At 40.6% G+C, this 18,579-nt stretch overlaps 1 protein-coding gene across 2 annotated transcripts in view; it reads right to left on the reverse strand.

The window, feature by feature from the left end:
• Positions 1–18,579, reverse strand: part of PKHD1 (PKHD1 ciliary IPT domain containing fibrocystin/polyductin) — a 261,123-nt gene that overhangs the window by 116,430 nt on the left and 126,114 nt on the right. For both annotated transcript variants that reach the window (XM_080584577.1, XM_080584576.1), the window contains 5 exons: positions 17,222–17,334; positions 15,812–15,911; positions 13,820–13,954; positions 10,646–10,781; positions 8,704–8,950 (listed from right to left, as the gene is read on the reverse strand). In XM_080584577.1, the coding sequence (XP_080440703.1) occupies positions 8,704–8,950; positions 10,646–10,781; positions 13,820–13,954; positions 15,812–15,911; positions 17,222–17,334 (731 nt within the window). The remainder of the gene's footprint in view (positions 1–8,703; positions 8,951–10,645; positions 10,782–13,819; positions 13,955–15,811; positions 15,912–17,221; positions 17,335–18,579) is intronic.

Below are 18,579 nucleotides of genomic sequence, written 5' to 3' on the forward strand. Positions count from 1 at the left end.
TACCAGCCACAATTAGCACCATTTCCATTTGCCCTAAATAGCCAGCGATTTCACTGTGCCCTAAATAGCCACCAATCTACCTCTCCTTAATGTTAATGAAGCAGAGAAGCGCTCGCACACGCGAGTATTTCTAATTCAGAGGATCTGAGGGAGCCTGCACGCATCATTAACATGGAGAGCTTCATTATCAGAGGAAAGAGCCTTCCCCTGAACTTCCCCTGGCTTTATTTGAAAGAAACTAGGAGGCAATGGTCTTAATGCAAAATTAACCCTCGCTTTAAACTGCTGGAAGCCTTTACAAACTGTAAGGGGAAAAAAAGGATGACTCATTGAAAAGGCTGTATTTTTATATTGAAGCAGGTTTCAATTAAGGAGCAATTTGCTCTAGAAATATGGCAGGATTGCTAGATAGGACTTTACAGTCTGAGTAACAATTTACCAATTGTAATCATATAAACTGTTATGTAATTTAGCTCAAGTGCATTGTGCAGAACTGTTCAACATAGATGGCCCACAAAGGATTTGTTAAACCAATCAACAACATCAAGCAGAACAAATATTAACTCTCCTGTTTATGTTTACCATTAGCTTACTTATCCTAAGGGTCCATATCTGTGTGTATGAAGGCAGACGCTGTGTTTAGCTCTAAATGCTTTCTGTTTGATACATTTGTGTAATAATCCATTATGATTATCCCTCTCCTAAAACAGGAAACAATATAGCATCTAACTTCAAATGGGACACCAAATGTTTATATCAACAGTCCAATTTATTGTTGGCCAAATGGAGGCTAATTCCAAATTATAGCCATACCAAACACTTTACAGGTTTGATGCTAGTCCCAGGAATGGTTCATTTTACTTTAATTGCCAAGAATCAGAATTTTCACTGCTTTCAGTAAATGCATACATCTTTGTTGAGGAAGGACTTGATTCAAATCTGCCTTGTATTAGGAATCCTTCCCATCAACGAGTTTTTGCAAGCAGGGGTCATTTGGAAAGTAACTAGATTGTTGTCCCCGATCCTGAGCAGCCTCTATGGAATAGGCCTTCTGAATTTGAAGTGAAGAAGAGTTGAGGTGATCTCCCAGGAGCAGAGAGTGTTGTGAATGACAAGCTAAGAGGGCTTCTTTTAAGCCAGCTTTTGAGTTGGCTACTGCTGGCTTCTACCTAAGTCATCCTTGTTCTTAAATCGGTTCCCCAGCTTCTACAGTTTACAGACTGATATTTTAAGGAAAACTAACATTGGGTACAAATTCTGAGCTGTAACGTGGCTGGTAAGCAAGCAGTTCAAACATATTTGCACTGTAAGTGTAGCAAAGACCTGTAGATGACAACTTTGTCACCCCATTTATCCCACATAAGGTAAGGGCTCTGAAGCACCCAACATGGATTTAAAGATTTGGATGCACATACTTTGGTCATGTTTTTACTGCACCTCTATTGCCCACTCAATCCTCTACAAATTCATAAGATCTTATGACTAACAGTTCTTTGGTTATGATAGCGTGTTCCTGCTGGCAGACATAGCTTGGACCTATCCATCCCCTAAGAACATCCCAACAGCTAGCCAACGTTTTCCTTGCAAGCAAAGAAAGTGTAGGGCTATCAGCTGCCTCAATGCTAAATACTCCCCCTGCACCCAGGAACACCCCAGCCAATAGTCAAGCTGAGGGCTAGGTGTAGGGACACATTTTATCTTTTTCACTCACAAGCTTGTGCAGGATCTGTCTTTCTTTCTAACACCCTAGGCTGCAGGATAAATGGAAGGGGATCCTCTACTGGGTACCAAATTTCTCTCAGCTGCTTTGGTGGGATGACACAGAGAAAACTCCGAAGCTTAGCTGATGTGTTGGTTGACTGAACACTCAACAGCCAACTATTAAATATTTGCTTATTTTGCTTATCCACTTTATGTCACGGGAGCCTTGAAAAAGGCCGGGTTATGAGGCCAAGTGAGCGCACATGCTGCCCCATGTATGAATCCAGTCATGTACACAGGGAAGATATTTAACCAGAGAGCAACTGAGCATGTACACATTGAGTAAAAAAAAAAAAACAAAACGGTGACAGTCAGGGTGTCTCACAGCAGGTGGGTGTTCATCTGAAGGCACCACAGTAAGTCGATATCAAAGGAAAAGCAAAACTAGAGTAACCATTTGAACTCTCTTCAAGACTCAAAGACACGGAGGTAGGGGGTATGCTATTCTTTTCACTCTAAGCCATCAGCAGCGCCTGGGTTTGCAGCAACTGAATGCATGCACTACAGGAGAGGATATTAGACCAGATTTAAGAATTAAGGCTATAAAGAAGAAGTTAATCTTTTCCTCTGCAGCAGATTAAGAAGAGGGAAGCAATAAAGGGCTCGAACTACAAGACTAGTGCTGAGCAAGTCCCAGGTTTCCCCAGTGAGAGGGGGAAAGCAACTGAAAAGGAACAAGAGGTGAGCTTCCTTCTGGTGCGTGCGGTTGCAAAGTGTTTGGAGTCCCCTTTGCCGCAAGGTGCTGCCTGGCTGCCGATTATTCTAATGCACTCCTCTTGTAAAAATTATGCATAATATGAAGAAACTTTTAAAGTCACTTAATCATGTTATGACAATTTTTTAATGAAAATTTGTTTTAATATTAATAGAGACTCATATTTTCACTCTAATATGGGTAGCAGTGGCATTTGGAGCAGCCGTATCTAGCCTGCAGCCATGCTGTGCTGTGCCATGGCATAAGCTGTTCTTCAGACTACTCAATAACTTTCCCACATATAAATTTATAAAGACTTTTATAAGCTTCAATTACATTTTTAAAAGACATAAAAACCCTCTTTAAAGGGTGTTTAAGTGACACATTAGTTTAACTTTCAAGTGGACTTCGTGGAGAAGGCTTTTGTTACAGCAATGCAGGCTTGGAAATGGATCCCAGTTACCCTGGAAGTTGTTGGGTGAAGAAATTCAGGACAGAGAGTCAATAAATGCTTAATATTCTTGTCTTCTATAACAACAACAAAAAGGGTTCCACGGGTTTTTCTCCAACAACAAATATATATATATCATTTTTCTAAACACATTTGGGGAAGAAAAAAAATGTGCCAATACGTTATTGTACTCTAGTAAATTAAAGAGCACAAAGATAAAGAGTTGGGCTCTAGCTTTCAGTTGTCCACATTTTACTGTTAACTTATTTAAATGGTACTGGACATGCTTTTGGCTTGCAGCAACCAGTCCTATCCCAGACAAATCCCATGCAGGAGAATGTTCCCAAAAGGTAGTGCTGATGCAACTTGCCTGATCTTTTGGAGACTAAGAAGGTTAATAACTTGGCTGTTGTCAAGACTTGGCAGTTGCCCTCAGAGTCAGGGAATGAACCTGAGGTTGCTGCGACAGAGGTAACCACGGTGTACCAAGCTGTCTCCCTCCTCTGTGAGCAAATCACAGAATGTTTTAGCTTGGAATGGACCCCTAGAGGTTGTCTGGTCCAAACTCCCGCTCAAGCAGGGTCACCAGATACCGCTTGCTTGTTTTCTGTCCTCCCTCCTTGCCATAACAGGACTCCCCTCTCAAAATCCATTAACTACCTTTAAGACCTTTAAGATTTTTGGATCTGGAGTCCAGTCTTTGGGGGATGCAAAAGCAAACCACCATGCCAAGCACCTCACACTATTTATTCAGGAGCACAGAGACCGCATCACGCTAGGGCAAGAGAGAGCTACTGAGCACAGCAGATGAAATGGTCTTATTGCTATTGCCTGAAATCTTCTCCTTGTACAGTGTGACATCATATCAAAGTGAGGATGCTCTTGTGCTAACACTTCAGTCTGATGATCAGCAAATGTGGCTTCAGTGCTTAAAGCTTGGACTTGAGGCTTGCATATCATTTTTCACCCCTGGTTTTGATTGTCCTCTGTTCTCCCAACTGCAGGGACTTAGCACAAATTGTAAGAACAATTAGGAACTAGCAACTTGCAGATTTAACAGGTCACGTACTCCAGAGCTGGTAGAGCACCACTGAAGGGTTATTTCCACAGCAATTTGTAATTCTTTGCTTATCAGAAACTGAAAAAACCCAAGCAACAGTACCCAAACAGTACTTTCATCTTTTTACTGACATCAGATGAATCCAACAGACTGCATTGCTAGGAAATTCTTCCTGTCACCCAGCCTTTCTTATTCTGTCTGCTCAACCTCTGCCAATTGCTCCTAGTCATGTTTTGTTGTATTAATCACAAACTATTCCCTTTTTATTGTGAACATTCTTCAAATACATCTGGACAAAATTCACCCTTTCCTTTTCTTCCCCACCCTCTCATCCTCATGTCACACTGTGGAAATTTTATTAATTGACTTGCATCCTTCATCCCCTCCAGCTCCTTTCACTCCCCACCCTGTTTCTCCACCAGGTCCATTTTGGAGCATTGTCTCTGTGACCGAAGCCTCCCTGACTCACTGCTTTGAACGCCAGCTGTTGCCTGCTCTGCTTGGCTGCCTGCTGACAGTCTTTCAACTTAACATGACAGTGATTTGGCTGGTAGGAGCTACTCACAAGAGAGGATCTGGAAGCAGCACAGAGAAGATGTTTTCAGTCTCTCAGGTTACTCTGGTGAGTACAGAGTCCTCAAGAGGGCAGACTAGCAGCTGGCTATTGGGACTGCCAAGTATCTTTGACACAAACTGACTCACAGCTTATGTAGGTGAATAAGAAAGAAAGGAAAGGAAGGAGACTTGCTGGAAATAAGAGATTGATATAAATCATATCTAGGGGACTGGGCACCTCAGTCACTTATATTATCACTTATATGATCATATCATGGTGGTAGGGGGATGGTTGGACTAGATGATCTTGGAGGTCTTTTCCAACCTTAATGATTCTACGATTATCTATAACTCATAAGCAACTTACAGGGAAGACAAAGTTTAGACAAGGGATCTAATCACAATGGTGCAGATGAACTCATATTTGTACTTGCTCCTTACCCCCCTTTCAATTCAAGGAGGAATGATGTGTATTGAAGACATCACCTGTCACGAAATATTAGTATATATTGTGGCAGTGCCCAAACGGACTCAAATCTACAGGCAACATTGTGAGAAGCTACACCAACCACACATTATTGAGCAAAGAGCTCCAGTCTGTATAATCAAGGTAAACACAAGCTAGAAGGGGAAGTAGTTTGCAGAAGACCTTATGCATAAGTGGTCGAGAAAGACAACTAGCATAGTTGTATTTTGCCATCTAATCAATACACTTTGTTAAATCAGAACAATTCCAAACACTTAATTTAGTGCAGGCTTTTGTTTTCACTAGTTGAAACAAATAAGCACATCCAAAGCCTGCAGGTAGCTGAAAGTCATATAGTTTTCCACTTCAAAGGAACACATGATTTTTTTTTTCCTATTTGCAAAGGAAAAAAATATTTCTTCTAAAACATGAGTTATAAGATAGAAATGAATTAATAACGGGGCTCTGACAGAGCACTTCAACATTGCTGCCTGTGTACTACGAACCTGAAACGGCAAAAAATGGATAATGATTCAGACTCATACTTTGAAAAGAAAGTGAAACATTGAGTGGAGCACTGGGAAGGGAAGATGAGCATGGGAAGAAAAACAAGAGTGGTACTTAGATTACTAAAAATCCTTTTTTCTTCCCTTTTTATGCCAGGAATTCCTCCAGCGTAACGGAAGTGGTGGAAGTACTTGGCTAAGCAGTATTTCTCCACTGGATCCCTTTAGCTGCCAGCTGCTCAAAGGCAAGAGCAAATCCAGCTTGGGGAGGCAAGTGGAGCAACAGAAGTTTGCTGGGACAGCACTCAGGAGCCAGTGGGAAGAGCTGGACTTCAGGATTGGGTTATTACAAAGGTGGAATATAAGACGATACAAGTAGGAGGCTGAACTCTCCAGAACAATTTTTATGTCTCCAGAAAAAGAAAAAAAAAAAAAGGTTAAAAGTAACATTCTGTTGCAAACTTACAGTAGGCATGGGAGAGCAAAGAGATACCAGCAAAGCAGACATGTAGCTAACATCATAAGGCATGGTTTTATCCGTACAGATCTCCTCCAACAAAACTGTCTCATCCATTCATTGGGTATGTAAGCAGTCAGACACAGACCTGCAGCTACACCTCTATGGGTAAGCTAACTGGTGCTGTGACCTGTCCTTTGGCCTTGAGGCCAGATGGTATGGCCTAGCCGTATTCATACAATCTAACTTCTTCAGCCTCCAAAAAACATGGACACATACAAATTGCCCTACTGGAAATAGTACCTAGGCCATGTTGACCCCTAAATTGTACCTAGAAATTACTTGGGAGTGTCATAGCTGTCATGGGCCAAAACTGTGCCAGGGACCATTATGATCCTTTAATAATAAAAAAAAAGATGAAACACGGAATGGATTTAAAACTAAGTAAAAAAGAGAGACACACTGCACTTATATATGCACAAACACTCCCTGTGCTTGCATACATCTTATTTCCCCCCAAACCACTGTAGAAGGCAGGTAGAGGAAAATCTTGACATTCAATTTAGGACTAAGTCACCTAAGTGTTTATTGATGTTTGTATGTGCTTTGGTTAACTAAATACCCATTACAGTCACTAACATCATAGTAAGTACAGCCAGGAGAAGCCCAAACAGCAATTCGGCTGACTGGCCCTTAAGAGAAGAACCAGAGAAACAGGCATTTGGTGTTGTTTAAAATGTCTCTAGGAATCCAAAATATCAGAGTGAGATGGCAGATCTGATACAGTGCCTGCAAGAGATCCTTGATCTTCTGCCACCAGAGTGACAAACAAAGTAAGTTATCATAGGGGATTTTAAATGTCACCAGACACCTCTGCATGGGCAACCAAATCAAGGACACAGGTTTCCATCAGCCATAATAGGACACATTGTCAATATCCACATGGTGACCATACATGCTGTTCAGGAAAATAACCAAGTTTTTATGTCTTAACTCAATTTGACTTCACTCATTGAATTTTTGGCTCACCTGCCAAATCATTCCCGTAATATTTGAGTGCTGAATAAACTTAGAGAGCTATATCACAATTTCACTGTAGTTGCTTTCATCCACAAAGTGATTCGTTCATTTATGCTTTGGGTTCCTCCACCATTTAAAACAAAGAAATGTAGTTGTTGTTTTGTTTTGTTTTGTTCCATTTCAGTCTATAAACAGTAGTATTATCACAAGTGTCCATTGAAATCAAGTGGAAAGTGGTATCTTAACTAATTCAGAAGAGCAATTAACTAGTTGTCAAGAAAGCCCTGCCTCCCACAGTAACAAAAGCTTACTCGTGAGTTTCATGTCTCCCTCGAACCATTGTTTGATTCCATAATATTGATAGTGAGCCAATCATATAGACTGAAACAGATTGCTTAGTCTATGAGCCTGTGTCAGCCTATTAAGGTTTGATGATCTGAACTGACTACATGTACCTCACAGAAAGCAAAGAACAGCACAGAGAAGCTGTGGATGTCCCATCCCCAGAGGTATTCAGGACCAGGCTGTATGAGGCCCTAGGCAACCTGATCTAGTGGGTGGCATCCCTGCCCATGGCAGGGGGTTGGTACTGGGTGATCTTTGAGGTCCCTTCCAACTCGAGCCATTCTATGATTCTGTGATAAGAGACATGGCTGCAACAGAATGGCAGAAAATTATCTACCAGAAAGTTTTCTTTTAATTAAATACATCATGAAGTTATTATATCTTCTGTACAATATGTCTGTTCATTGCATGACAGATGGGCCCATGAAATCATAAAATGCTTATGGAACTTACAAAGAAATGAAATTAGATGCCAGAAATATTCTGCTGAAGACATGAAAAACTAACCTATTCATGACCTCCTATCCTTTGGGAACTTTTAGGGAAATCTCTCACGATGAGTATAAAAGGAAACACCCTCAGAGCATGACTTAGAAAATAATTAAATTCAAACTTTTTTTCTGCATCTTATCACCAGTGGAGGTGTTCTCATGATCTATGTCTACTTTATATTTCAGCAGTCAGAAAATGTTGGCAAAGTTCCCAATTCACCCACTAAATCTCTGACTGTGGTTGGGGCTTGGTCATCAATCTCCCTTTGAACATCTGAGTGTCAGTGTTCACCTTGAGCTGGATTCCCAGTACTACAAAAGCCCATTTATATCCCTCTGGTAATTTGAAGAGGGACAAAATAGCAATATACCACAATTACCATTTAAAAGTCAACTTAACGCTGCCAGAACTGTCTCCAGAGAGGATCAAGACTATAGATAGAAAAGCAGGGTAACAAAGATAAGAATCTTGCTGAGAACCTTGGAAGAAAATCAGGTTTGGACAGGCCATATCCAAATCAGTAAACAAAATAAACCAAAGACTGTCCTCTGGCCTAGAGGCCAAGTTGTATTTATAATTTCTGTAGCTGTCCATACAGCTAAGTTCCCTCATCTAAACCGTGATGACTACATCCAAATTGCCAGTTAGGAATGGTCCCTGTGCTGTCACTAAAATCATGCCTGGGAACTGTCTGGGCAAGAACAAGTAGTCACACCAAAAATGGTGCCAGAGATCATGTGGACAACAGCACGGACTATTGTATGCCAGTGCTCAGGCTTTTATCCTGACCTCATTTAGGACCCAACAAAGTGTCTTGGTATCATGTTTAGACACAGCAGCTCTCTCAATATAAAACATAGCAAGTGAGGTTTTTCAAAAGAGGAATGGTTACTCACAAATGAAGAGACATACGGTGGAAAACAAGGTCCCTGCCACAAACGCTGCCACCAGAAGCTTGACTGAAATTGGCACTGGCTGTGCATGAAGCCCCAAGGATGTCTGCTGAAGGGAGGAGACGACTTCCTTCTTGTCCAGTGACAGATCCATCAAGATCCTCAAGGATGGCAGAGTGAGGAAAGGGGAAGGACACTTGGTAAGGTGAGTTGGTGAAGGTCAGATGCTCAGCTCTCACTGTAAACCCACCTGGGGGGAACAAGCAGAAGTTCAGAAACAAAGACGAACCTCTTCAAGGTCTGAAGGCTTCTCTGGAGAAAAAGAGATTAGCATCACTTCACCATCACTTTGGAAGAATGTTTGCTAAGTCAACGAGCGGAGGGAATTCAGAAAAAAAAATAAAGAAAGAAAAAAAGAAAAAAAAAAAAGATGATGGTAGGAATTGTATGTTCTGGCCAGGTCCCACCTGCCCAGCATCCTGCTGTGACAGGACTTGGTACAGGCTCCTCTGATCCAGGTGCTGCTCTTTCAGTACCTTCTGAGTGACTCCAAAAACCTCTTCAAAAGTCCCATTGCCAAAAGTTATCATCCCCAAAACAGTAATACTTATAGATATTTTCTGCCCTGTTTATAAGACAAATTCTTCAGAGATAAGGGCTGCTTATCTGTGTGTGCATATGTACAGCACCTGGCAGGATAAAGCCTTGGCTAAGAAGTGTGGCTGGAGTATGTTTTCACTACTGTAATACTGACAAATACAGCAAGGAGGACTATTTAAGTGGGCTAAAGCATAGAAAGTTTTTGAACACATTAATATTTCCATGAGTGTCCAAAAATTATTGCCCCATGTACCATAACAAGTCAGCTTTGGCATGAGTGTTCATGTGCCACATTTGTTTACTATTTGCCTATCATATTGTCAGTTGTAGCCTCTCTGAGTCAGATTTTACTATTCCTCTTGTCCTTTGATCTCACTCACCTCCTGAAGTCTTTTTCTCTGTTATTGTAGGGCAGTATAAGTTTATATATAAATATATTTAAGAGGTAATTGCAGTTGGAGTGTTCTTCAAAGAGCCTTTGGGTACTTCTTCAAAGCTCAAAAGGATGCTTAGTTTACATATATTATCTTAGGCAAATTCACCGAAGGTTTAGGCTGGCCTGAGGTTGTAGCTTGGTAAAATTGTCTGAGGATGCATCATAATTATTAAACAAATCATTGCTCTTGAAATGTTACATCCCAAAATGAAGAAGCAACAAGTCAAAGTATTAAAAAACATTCCAGAGTCCCACTGAGAAAATAAAATCAGTGCAAAAATAAGGCCACCTTTTTCTCAAAAACATGTACAATATGTGGCTCTGACTAAATGCTGAAGAACTTACAACCTGACCATGAGCAGAGCAGAGCAGAGCAGCTAAAGGGTCTTGTTCAGCCTGCCAACAATGTCAGCAAAGAGCACACACTAAAAAAGGTAAGTATTATTGAGAGTTGTTGTGCATATCACTACAATCCTGACTCAGGAATTTTCTCAGTTCATCTGAGCTGCACAGCGTGCACAGTATCTACCTTGAAGCTTCATATCACCTTCCTATGCCCCATCACCCTGCAAACAGGAAAGAGTTGTTATCTTGGTGTCCCAGTTGGGGAAGTGATGCAAAAAGAATGACACGTTTGAAAACTACGTATTGCACTGAAACATAGGCAAAACACACATGCAAATAACTCAAAACCTATCTCTGAACAACTCACCTATAGCGAACACAGTAATAAGATAACTGAAGCAAAACTGGGGACAGTCCTCTTCGTCATTGCACAGGACAGGATTCAGCTGAAATCTCTATTAGTGATTGTCTGAAGAAGCTAAGAACTTCTAAAAATATGAATCTGAAATGGGATGCAGCCAAGGACTGTGCAAACGCTGTGAAATAAGTGTAAATTATACTCACCCTGCCCTCGGTAACAGCCAGAACAGGTCCTGATTGCTGTGCAAGTGTTCATATCAAAGTTCCTGAAAGCTGTGTTGGAGATGAATAGCTGGTATCTCTTGGGAGTTTTCAGTCCTGCAGACATGCAGGTTCCATCCTGAAATGAAGAGACAAAGAGCAATGGGAAACAAATCAACATGTGAATCTCGAGGTCTAAGGAGTCCAGGACGCAGTAGCTGGGAGACAAGGAGGTGACTGCACTTGATCCCCTGGTTCTGGAGCTATTTGAAGGACACTTACAACCTATTGCCTTGCAACTTGTGGCAAATAACACCTGTTCAATTCACTATTTACATTACGCAATAGTTTTCCTTTCAGTCCTGGCTACTGCATACTAGGTAAGGTTAGACATCTGAAAGGAGATAGAACTGCACATTACCCGTGAAGAAAAAAATCCACCTGAAAGGCACAGTGAGCAGATTCGTTTACATCCCTTTTTACTTTACTTTGTCTTGTCCATCAGGCAGGAAATTTCCATACCTTATAAAGCCAATTATCCTATTTTAGGTTCCAAGAAGAACCTGACAGCTGAGATTCAAAATACTTTTACATGACTGGGGACAGGTGGGAAAAATTTAAGCTGGACATATGAAAAGGAAGAGCAAAACACACAAACAATGAGAAACACAAAAATAAAACTAGATTTAACGGTGATTGGAGGCCATGACAGAGAGGATAAGTGCATATCACTGCCCATTTATCTTGGAGACAGGCTGGAAAGAAAGAAGTACTCTTTGCCAGTGGGTAGCCTGGAGGATAAAGAGCTGGTAGGAACATGTGATGCTGTTTCTGAGGCCAATAAACAGATTTGCAAAACAGATCCCAAAGGCTATAGCAGAATATCAAGGAGAAATCAGCCCTGTGTGAAAATTTGGAATGAAATGGACTTTTAGAAATAGTTTGTCACTTCAAAGGAGTGGTGCTATCTTTAATCTCATTAAGAAGCAGCATCTCCATCACCTCTCTTACTTCGAGGCCAAAACACCTGGGATGATGGTCCTGGTCCTTGGGTCATCTTCTTCCAAGTCACTGCTAAGTAGACATTCCTAGCTGCTGGTAATAACTCGTTCAGAACTCTATGCTCTTTTTTTTTTTTTTTGCTTATACTTGCCTATTCTTCCACCCCTGCCCCATTTCTATCACTTTTAACGATCAGTAAGTAGAAGAAGAGTGTGAGATGGTAATTCCTCCCCTAGATTGTGTCACCTATCTCAGACCTTCTACTTTTTCAGGAAGAGATGGTTTTCCTCAAATGGCTCCACAGAGGCATTAAGTTGCTTTATGAAAGCCAGGGAGGGGCTGACTGAATATCTTGGAAGCTAAGTGAAGTTTTTCCCTTGCCTTTTACAGGCCCTGGATCCGACTCTGCCACTAATGTATTAATTGATCAAAGCTCCAATTTTGATATGTCCTGATATTTCCGGAAAACAATCTTGGCTTAAAGCACCTCTTTGAAAAACTGGAAGGGCTAGCAGAGAGAAATATCCAATGTTCCCATTAAATTAATGTCACAAAGTTTTAATTGATATTAAAGAGACATCATTATTAAAGGGAGAATTACATAAATTAAGATGTAAATTATGACAAGGAGGCTCTTATCAAGAGATAATCAAAGATAATCACCCCCCTGGGGTGCAGCAAGAAACAAGGCACAGCTGAGTGCCTCCAAATCTCTTAACAAGTACAGCATCAGAGTCCTTCCATGTATCCTGCACAGCAAAAACACACAGACATTTGTGTTTGAGAGAAAGTCATTGTGTCATTGGGACCCTGTAGGACAGGAGAGGCTTTCAGGGAGGCCCTGTAGGACAAGATACTTTCAATAGGCCCGCTGCAGAGATTTCTTTCTGTAAGCTTCTGAGGAAAACTCATTTAAAACTCTCTTTCTGCTGGTCAGAGAGAAAATTAATTTTATAAACAGCAACAGAAACCCAAGCACGGAAAATGGGACCTCAAAATTGCAAACAAGCATCTGTGGCCAGCTGTAACTAAAATTCCTTCATCATCTATGTTATTAATCTATGTTATTAATCTGTTAACAACCTCGTAGCACCCAAAGGACTTTGTTCAGCTGCCTAAAGAAATAAGAAAAGATCGCATTTATTGCATAAATAAAAATGTTACTTTTTGGTGGCATTTTTCATTCTCAAGTAAATAAGCAGCCCTATGTGTTCCAGGTGAACCAATGATGGTATGAGAGAGCAGAGGAAACCAGATTGATAACTAGAAAAGAAATCAAACCTATCATTGCCCTCGTCATTCTCCATTCTCAAATCAGTAAACTAAACTCAGTTGTATATGGTTAAATGGTGCGTGCATGTTACTGAAAAAGATTTATAGGAATTATAAGCAAGGAAAACCTTGTTTAAACAAAAATTGTGATTTCTCTTAAAAAAATAGTTTCTGAGAAAAAGCATAGATAGGGAAAAAAACTTAATACTTATCTTACTACAATCCTCCAGCTCATAATTGAACCTAAGTATGATTTTGTTTTGACTTTTAAATGTCATTTTATATTAAAAAATATATGAATATACATTATAATATAAAATCTTTCAATGTTTCAAAATCCAAATAGAAAAATCAAAGACCTTGTTTCAAGTTTGTTTAAAAAGTCTTTGAAACTTTCATACCAAGATGAAAAATTGCTTGGAAAAAAAAATGCTGATTTTTTCTGCAGAATGCAACCTCCAGTTTCTCAACAGCTGATGTTTATTCAGCTCTGTACCATCAGCTGGTAATGAATGGAATGCCTGAAAAATGATGCAGGATCCAGCTGATCAAATGCTATTTCTCTTCTGCTGCTGCCAGCAGAAGTAACAAAATCCCTGGTTCCAGCAGGCACTGATGCTGCAAGTTTGTCTGCTTCATCACCAAATCAGTGTCCCTCGCAGGTGCTGCTGCTGCAGGCATCATTTTTCCAAGCAGTAGAAGACAGCTAGAGGACTAAGCGAATAGATCAGTGCCCAAAACTCATCCTGAAGCTGTTTCTTTTTTCTCCCTACGTGTGAATTTAAAAGCCAAACTTTACCTAAATTGCCATGGAGCATGGTTGCTTATTTGTTTCCCTAAATTTCCGTTTGAAGGGTTGTTGTGCAACTCAGGAGACACTGAGCTAGTTCCTGCAGTGCTTACCTTTTGCCCAATGTGTCCAATTAAAAGACTATTAGCTACAGATGTGTTTCCCAGGCTTTCAACAATGTCAATGCCGAAGTCTGTGCAAGCATAAATCTGGAAACTCTGGAGTATGAGGTTGCTGCTCCTGAAAATCTATATAAAAACATAATAAAGGAATATACCAATACCAAAGAAACCCATAATTTTAAAAGACTGTTGTTTATAAATGTGCTTTTCTTATAATGTAATAGAGAGGGTGAGAGTGCAAAACAACTGAATTTATATTTATTATTTGAGAATCTCCCCTTAATTTCTTTTTTAGCTTTCAATTAATAATATAAAAACTTACATTCTTCCAATTTGTTTTCATGTTAAAATATAAAAGAACAGTATAAAATAAAATCAGAAAATTGGTAACAAACAGGGTAAAACTGCTCTAAATTGTTCCCCTGTACTCGGCTCTGGTGAGGCCGCACCTCGAGTACTGTGTTCAGTTTTGGGCCCCTCACTACAAGAAGGACATGGAGGTGCTCGAGAGAGTCCAGAGAAGGGCAACGAAGCTGGTGAGGGGTCTGGAGAACAAGTCTTATGAGGAGCGGCTGAGGGAGCTGGGCTTGTTCAGCCTGGAGAAGAGGAGGCTCAGGGGCGACCTTATCGCTCTCTATAGGTACCTTAAAGGAGGCTGTAGCGAGGTGGGGGTTGGTCTATTCTCCCACGTGCATGGTGACAGGACGAGGGGGAATGGGCTAAAGTTGCGACAGGGGAGTCTTAGGTTGGATATTAGGAAGAACTTCTTTACTGAAAAGGTTATTAGGCATTGGAATGGGCTGCCCAGGGAGGTGGTTGAGTCACCATCCCTGGAGGTCTTTAAGAGATGTTTAGATGTAGCCCTTAGTGATATGGTTTTGTGTAGGACTTGTTAGTGTTAGGTCAGAGGTTGGACTAGATGATCTTGGAGGTCTCTTCCAACCTAGACGATTCTGTGATTCTGTGATTCTGTAAATATCATGATTTTGATTACTTGAAAGAGTAATAGCGTAACATTAAGATTTATAGCAGAAAGATGCCTTGAAACTAACCAGAGGTACTGCTTGCAGTCACCTAACAGCTAGGAGACTGTTCCTAGAGCAAGCTTAGGGAAAGAAGCAAAATAAACTTGGTCATTAACGTATGCTGGGACAGTACTGTACAAAAAAATTACAAGTTAGGTGGAGAAAATCACGAAAACATTGCAAAACTGTATCCTTTTGTTTTATTTCTTTTCATACAAGTAACCTTTTCCAGAGAGAATATGCCACTTTAACGCACTTAAAAACTGAACATCTTCAAAAGAAGTGCCATACGATGGGTTAGACTAGAAAAAATGCCTTACAGAGAAACACCTACAATCTCTTCAGTTTATCAAACAGGGGCTTAAAAGGGTCACAGACTCTGAGTACCAGTATGAAAATAAAATGTCATATAATAAAGTTGTGGGTTTTTTTTTGGTAGGGGTTACTTTTGTTTTGTTGGTTTTTTTTTTGTTTGTTTGTTTTTATCAGATCAAGTCATAGTGAGCTACAATAACTGGAAAGTGAAGCTAGACAAATTCAAACAAAAAGTGCACATTTTTAACAAGGATGGAAAAATTTCCATGCAAACCATTAACCCTATGAAGGCAGCAGATCCTTCACCAACTGCAATCTTTACAAATATTTCAGATCCACTGGGAGGATTGTTTTGTCTGTATTATAGTGACAGACATACATACATTAGATGGTTAGAGAGTCCACTTCAGCTACCCACGATGATAATTTTTGTTCTGCACTGAAGCAGATTGCTTCTGCACTGAATTGTGTTTCTGGCTTCATCACCAAAACCTCCAGCTGAGGGGCACGGAGATACAGCCATGAGAGGTTTTACAGCAATTGTGGCCTATTTGCAGCCTGGAAGTCATTATAGATATAGTACACATCTAGAGATCAAATAATATTTCCTGAGCACCATGGAAGGCAGTCAAGACAAATATACCTGGGCTCCACCTTGGCTGCTCCAAGCTGTGAAGCTGTTGAACTGAACAGGGCCATTTGGGCTGTCTGGCAAATATTCTGGGTATACGAGCAATCCATGCCTGTGTAGGAAAGAAAGCAAAGGATACTTCTTCTTTACAGTGCATATATTCATGGCCATATTTTCCTATTCATCATTTGATATCTAAGATCTTATGACAGTTCTCTGCACAAGATTTTATCCTTTATTCAAAGACTAAAAGCTCAAGGATAGCAGTATTTATTTCAGGCATCTAATAATGTAGGAGAGTTTACTTGAAATTTCTTTTCAAGTATTTTCAGAAGGCGGCACATCAGGGCTAACAACCAGCATGCTGTACCCCTGACAGGCACTTGCTACAGCACATCCCCATCATGTTCACGAGCTTTCAACCAGTGTTGGCTTCAGATGAGCCCTAAGTGAACCTGGATGGATTAGTCCCTTCTCAATCTTGGATTCAAACAACTTTAGTACACTCTAAAACTATGTGCTCCTGACTGCAGTCCTTCATTTGATCTTCTCAGAGATTTTAAATCCAGAGTATTAGCCAGATTGAATCCATCCACTGACCGGCACAATGCCATTTTTTACCATGGTTTGTTTTAGGGAAGCACAGGCAAAAGCTGCAGTGAACAGCTGTTGCTGGGTACTACAAGAACTGGCGTTACTTGTAATGTCAGGCAGACATACAGCACCTTTCAGCCTGTTGGCCTGCAAAATGCTTATTCTCCATTTCAACCCACTTAATCAGAGGCTAAACTCTTAACATTGATTATTCATGCTGCTATTCTATAAGGCATCTGGAGGTAAGAAATGCCACTCCAGGTCATGTAAACCAGTGTCATATCTCTAATGTTGGCCTGTAACACATGTTAAAGGAGAGGATCAAGAAAGAAATTGTGCATGTGTTCTCTTGCATGCCATCCTCTTCTGCTCAGAATGTCTGGCATACTTAAAATGAGCTTTATATCCAACACATGAGTACATGCTTCAGTGCTTTGCTGTTAAATGGTTGAGGAGGAAATGTGTTAAATGTGGTGCTATAAACTATATCAGGATCATTTAAACAAGGGGGTAAAGTGGAGGTGCTTGTTAACAGCACAGGAGAACTCAGCAAGTTAACAAATTGGGCTTGTTAAAGAAGACGAAAGGACTGTATAGAAACTACTAAGGAAACAACTTGCAATCAGACCCTGAAAAATAGCCCCAACCACATTGCTGACTTTGCTCTATTGTTGAGAACTCTGCTTTACAAGAAAGAAAGCCCTTAAAAAGGTGCAAAACTGAAGAAAAAATCCTGAAAAGAGGGAAGAAGACTTTTCTGCTCTCCACTGCAGTTATAATTAGTGGTACCATGCACAGAAGTCTCTTTAACCAAAGATCCCCAAGTACCTTGTGCAGGAATGGGCGACGTTCTCACTGAAGGACAGGAGAGGCATTTTGGATGGTCCCTCAGGGGAGAGATGAAATAAATACCCATACCCAGCAGCACACACGGTGTTACCCTGCAGAGAAATGTATACAGTTGTGAAAAAGATTACCACAGATTTCTGAAAATTAAAATAAGTTTCATGAAAACAAACGAACAAACAAAAAAAAGGCAAGCTCTGGTAAGTCTGGCTGACAGAAGCTGGTACATTGTTTCTGTATCCATGCTCTCATCCTGTTCTTGCTCTGTCCTTGGGCTAGGCTCACAAAAACCTACTCTCAAACCAGACAGCAAGGGCTGGCCTAGCAATAGGAACTCCTGACAGCAAAATGGTATTGATGGCAAACTATACTTTTTCCTGATTTACTTCTCAGTCTGCATGTTTCTCATGTCTCCCCAAAGTCAATACAGCAAAAAGAAACAACATTGGCATTGAAAAAGTGACACCCTGAAAAGTCAAGACAAAGCAAAGAAATACATCTTCATGCTGTGTCAGTGTCTGAACAATTAGACTTATTCAGATCTGTGATAAAACGCTTGGGTTTGATTCTTTTTTACAGGTTAAGCGACTAACCATAGGGAGATTAAGTCATTGCCAATTAATATCTCTTAATGAAGAAATTCTGGAGTTGCTTTCTTTGCAAAGAAAAAGGAAGTGAACATAAGCCTTATAATTAGGAGTTTAGTTCTTGCAGAGTCTGTAGCAAGTGGGTTGTGCAGGAGGTTGTACAATGGGTTAGGAGATGTTCTCCAGGGCAAAAACCTGCTCTTACCTGCTTATTTTGGACAGTAGCCAAACTGACTTGTTTTGGGATGTTGTCTATACAGGGATGCTTTCATGTGCACATCTGGGCATGATCCCCCTCAACTGTCTTAGATGTGTAAAATTTTGATGCTGAAGTCCAGGCTGCTAAACTTAGGCTCCCTTTCCAGGAAAAAAAGTAAGGTGTAGGCATGTCCAGAGGGCAATTCATCCTGTCTAGCCTTAGATAAGATTAATTGCTCTCTGGAGGTACCTAGTTCTCTAGAGGGAGTCTAAGATGAGCTTTCTTGCAGATATAAGAAGAGCTTGCTCTCTAAGATTGGGACTGACCCAGCGACTACCATTCCTAGGTCACCGGACAGTGTTAAAACACTAATGGCTTTTTGGTCCCTGATGGTCCAAATCAAAGCTGAACCTGGTGACCCGGAGGTGAAAGCCTCCATATTCCAATTACTTTCTCCTGACCCTTCCAAGTGTGCTCCCTACAGTCGTGATCTCTGACATCTGTCAAGCAACGAAGATATATCAATAACCAAAGCACTGCTCTCTCCATCCCCT

The sequence above is a fragment of the Anser brachyrhynchus genome (assembly GCF_964034855.1).
Source record: "Anser brachyrhynchus genome assembly, chromosome: 3".
NCBI classification, from domain to species: Eukaryota; Metazoa; Chordata; class Aves; order Anseriformes; family Anatidae; genus Anser; species Anser brachyrhynchus.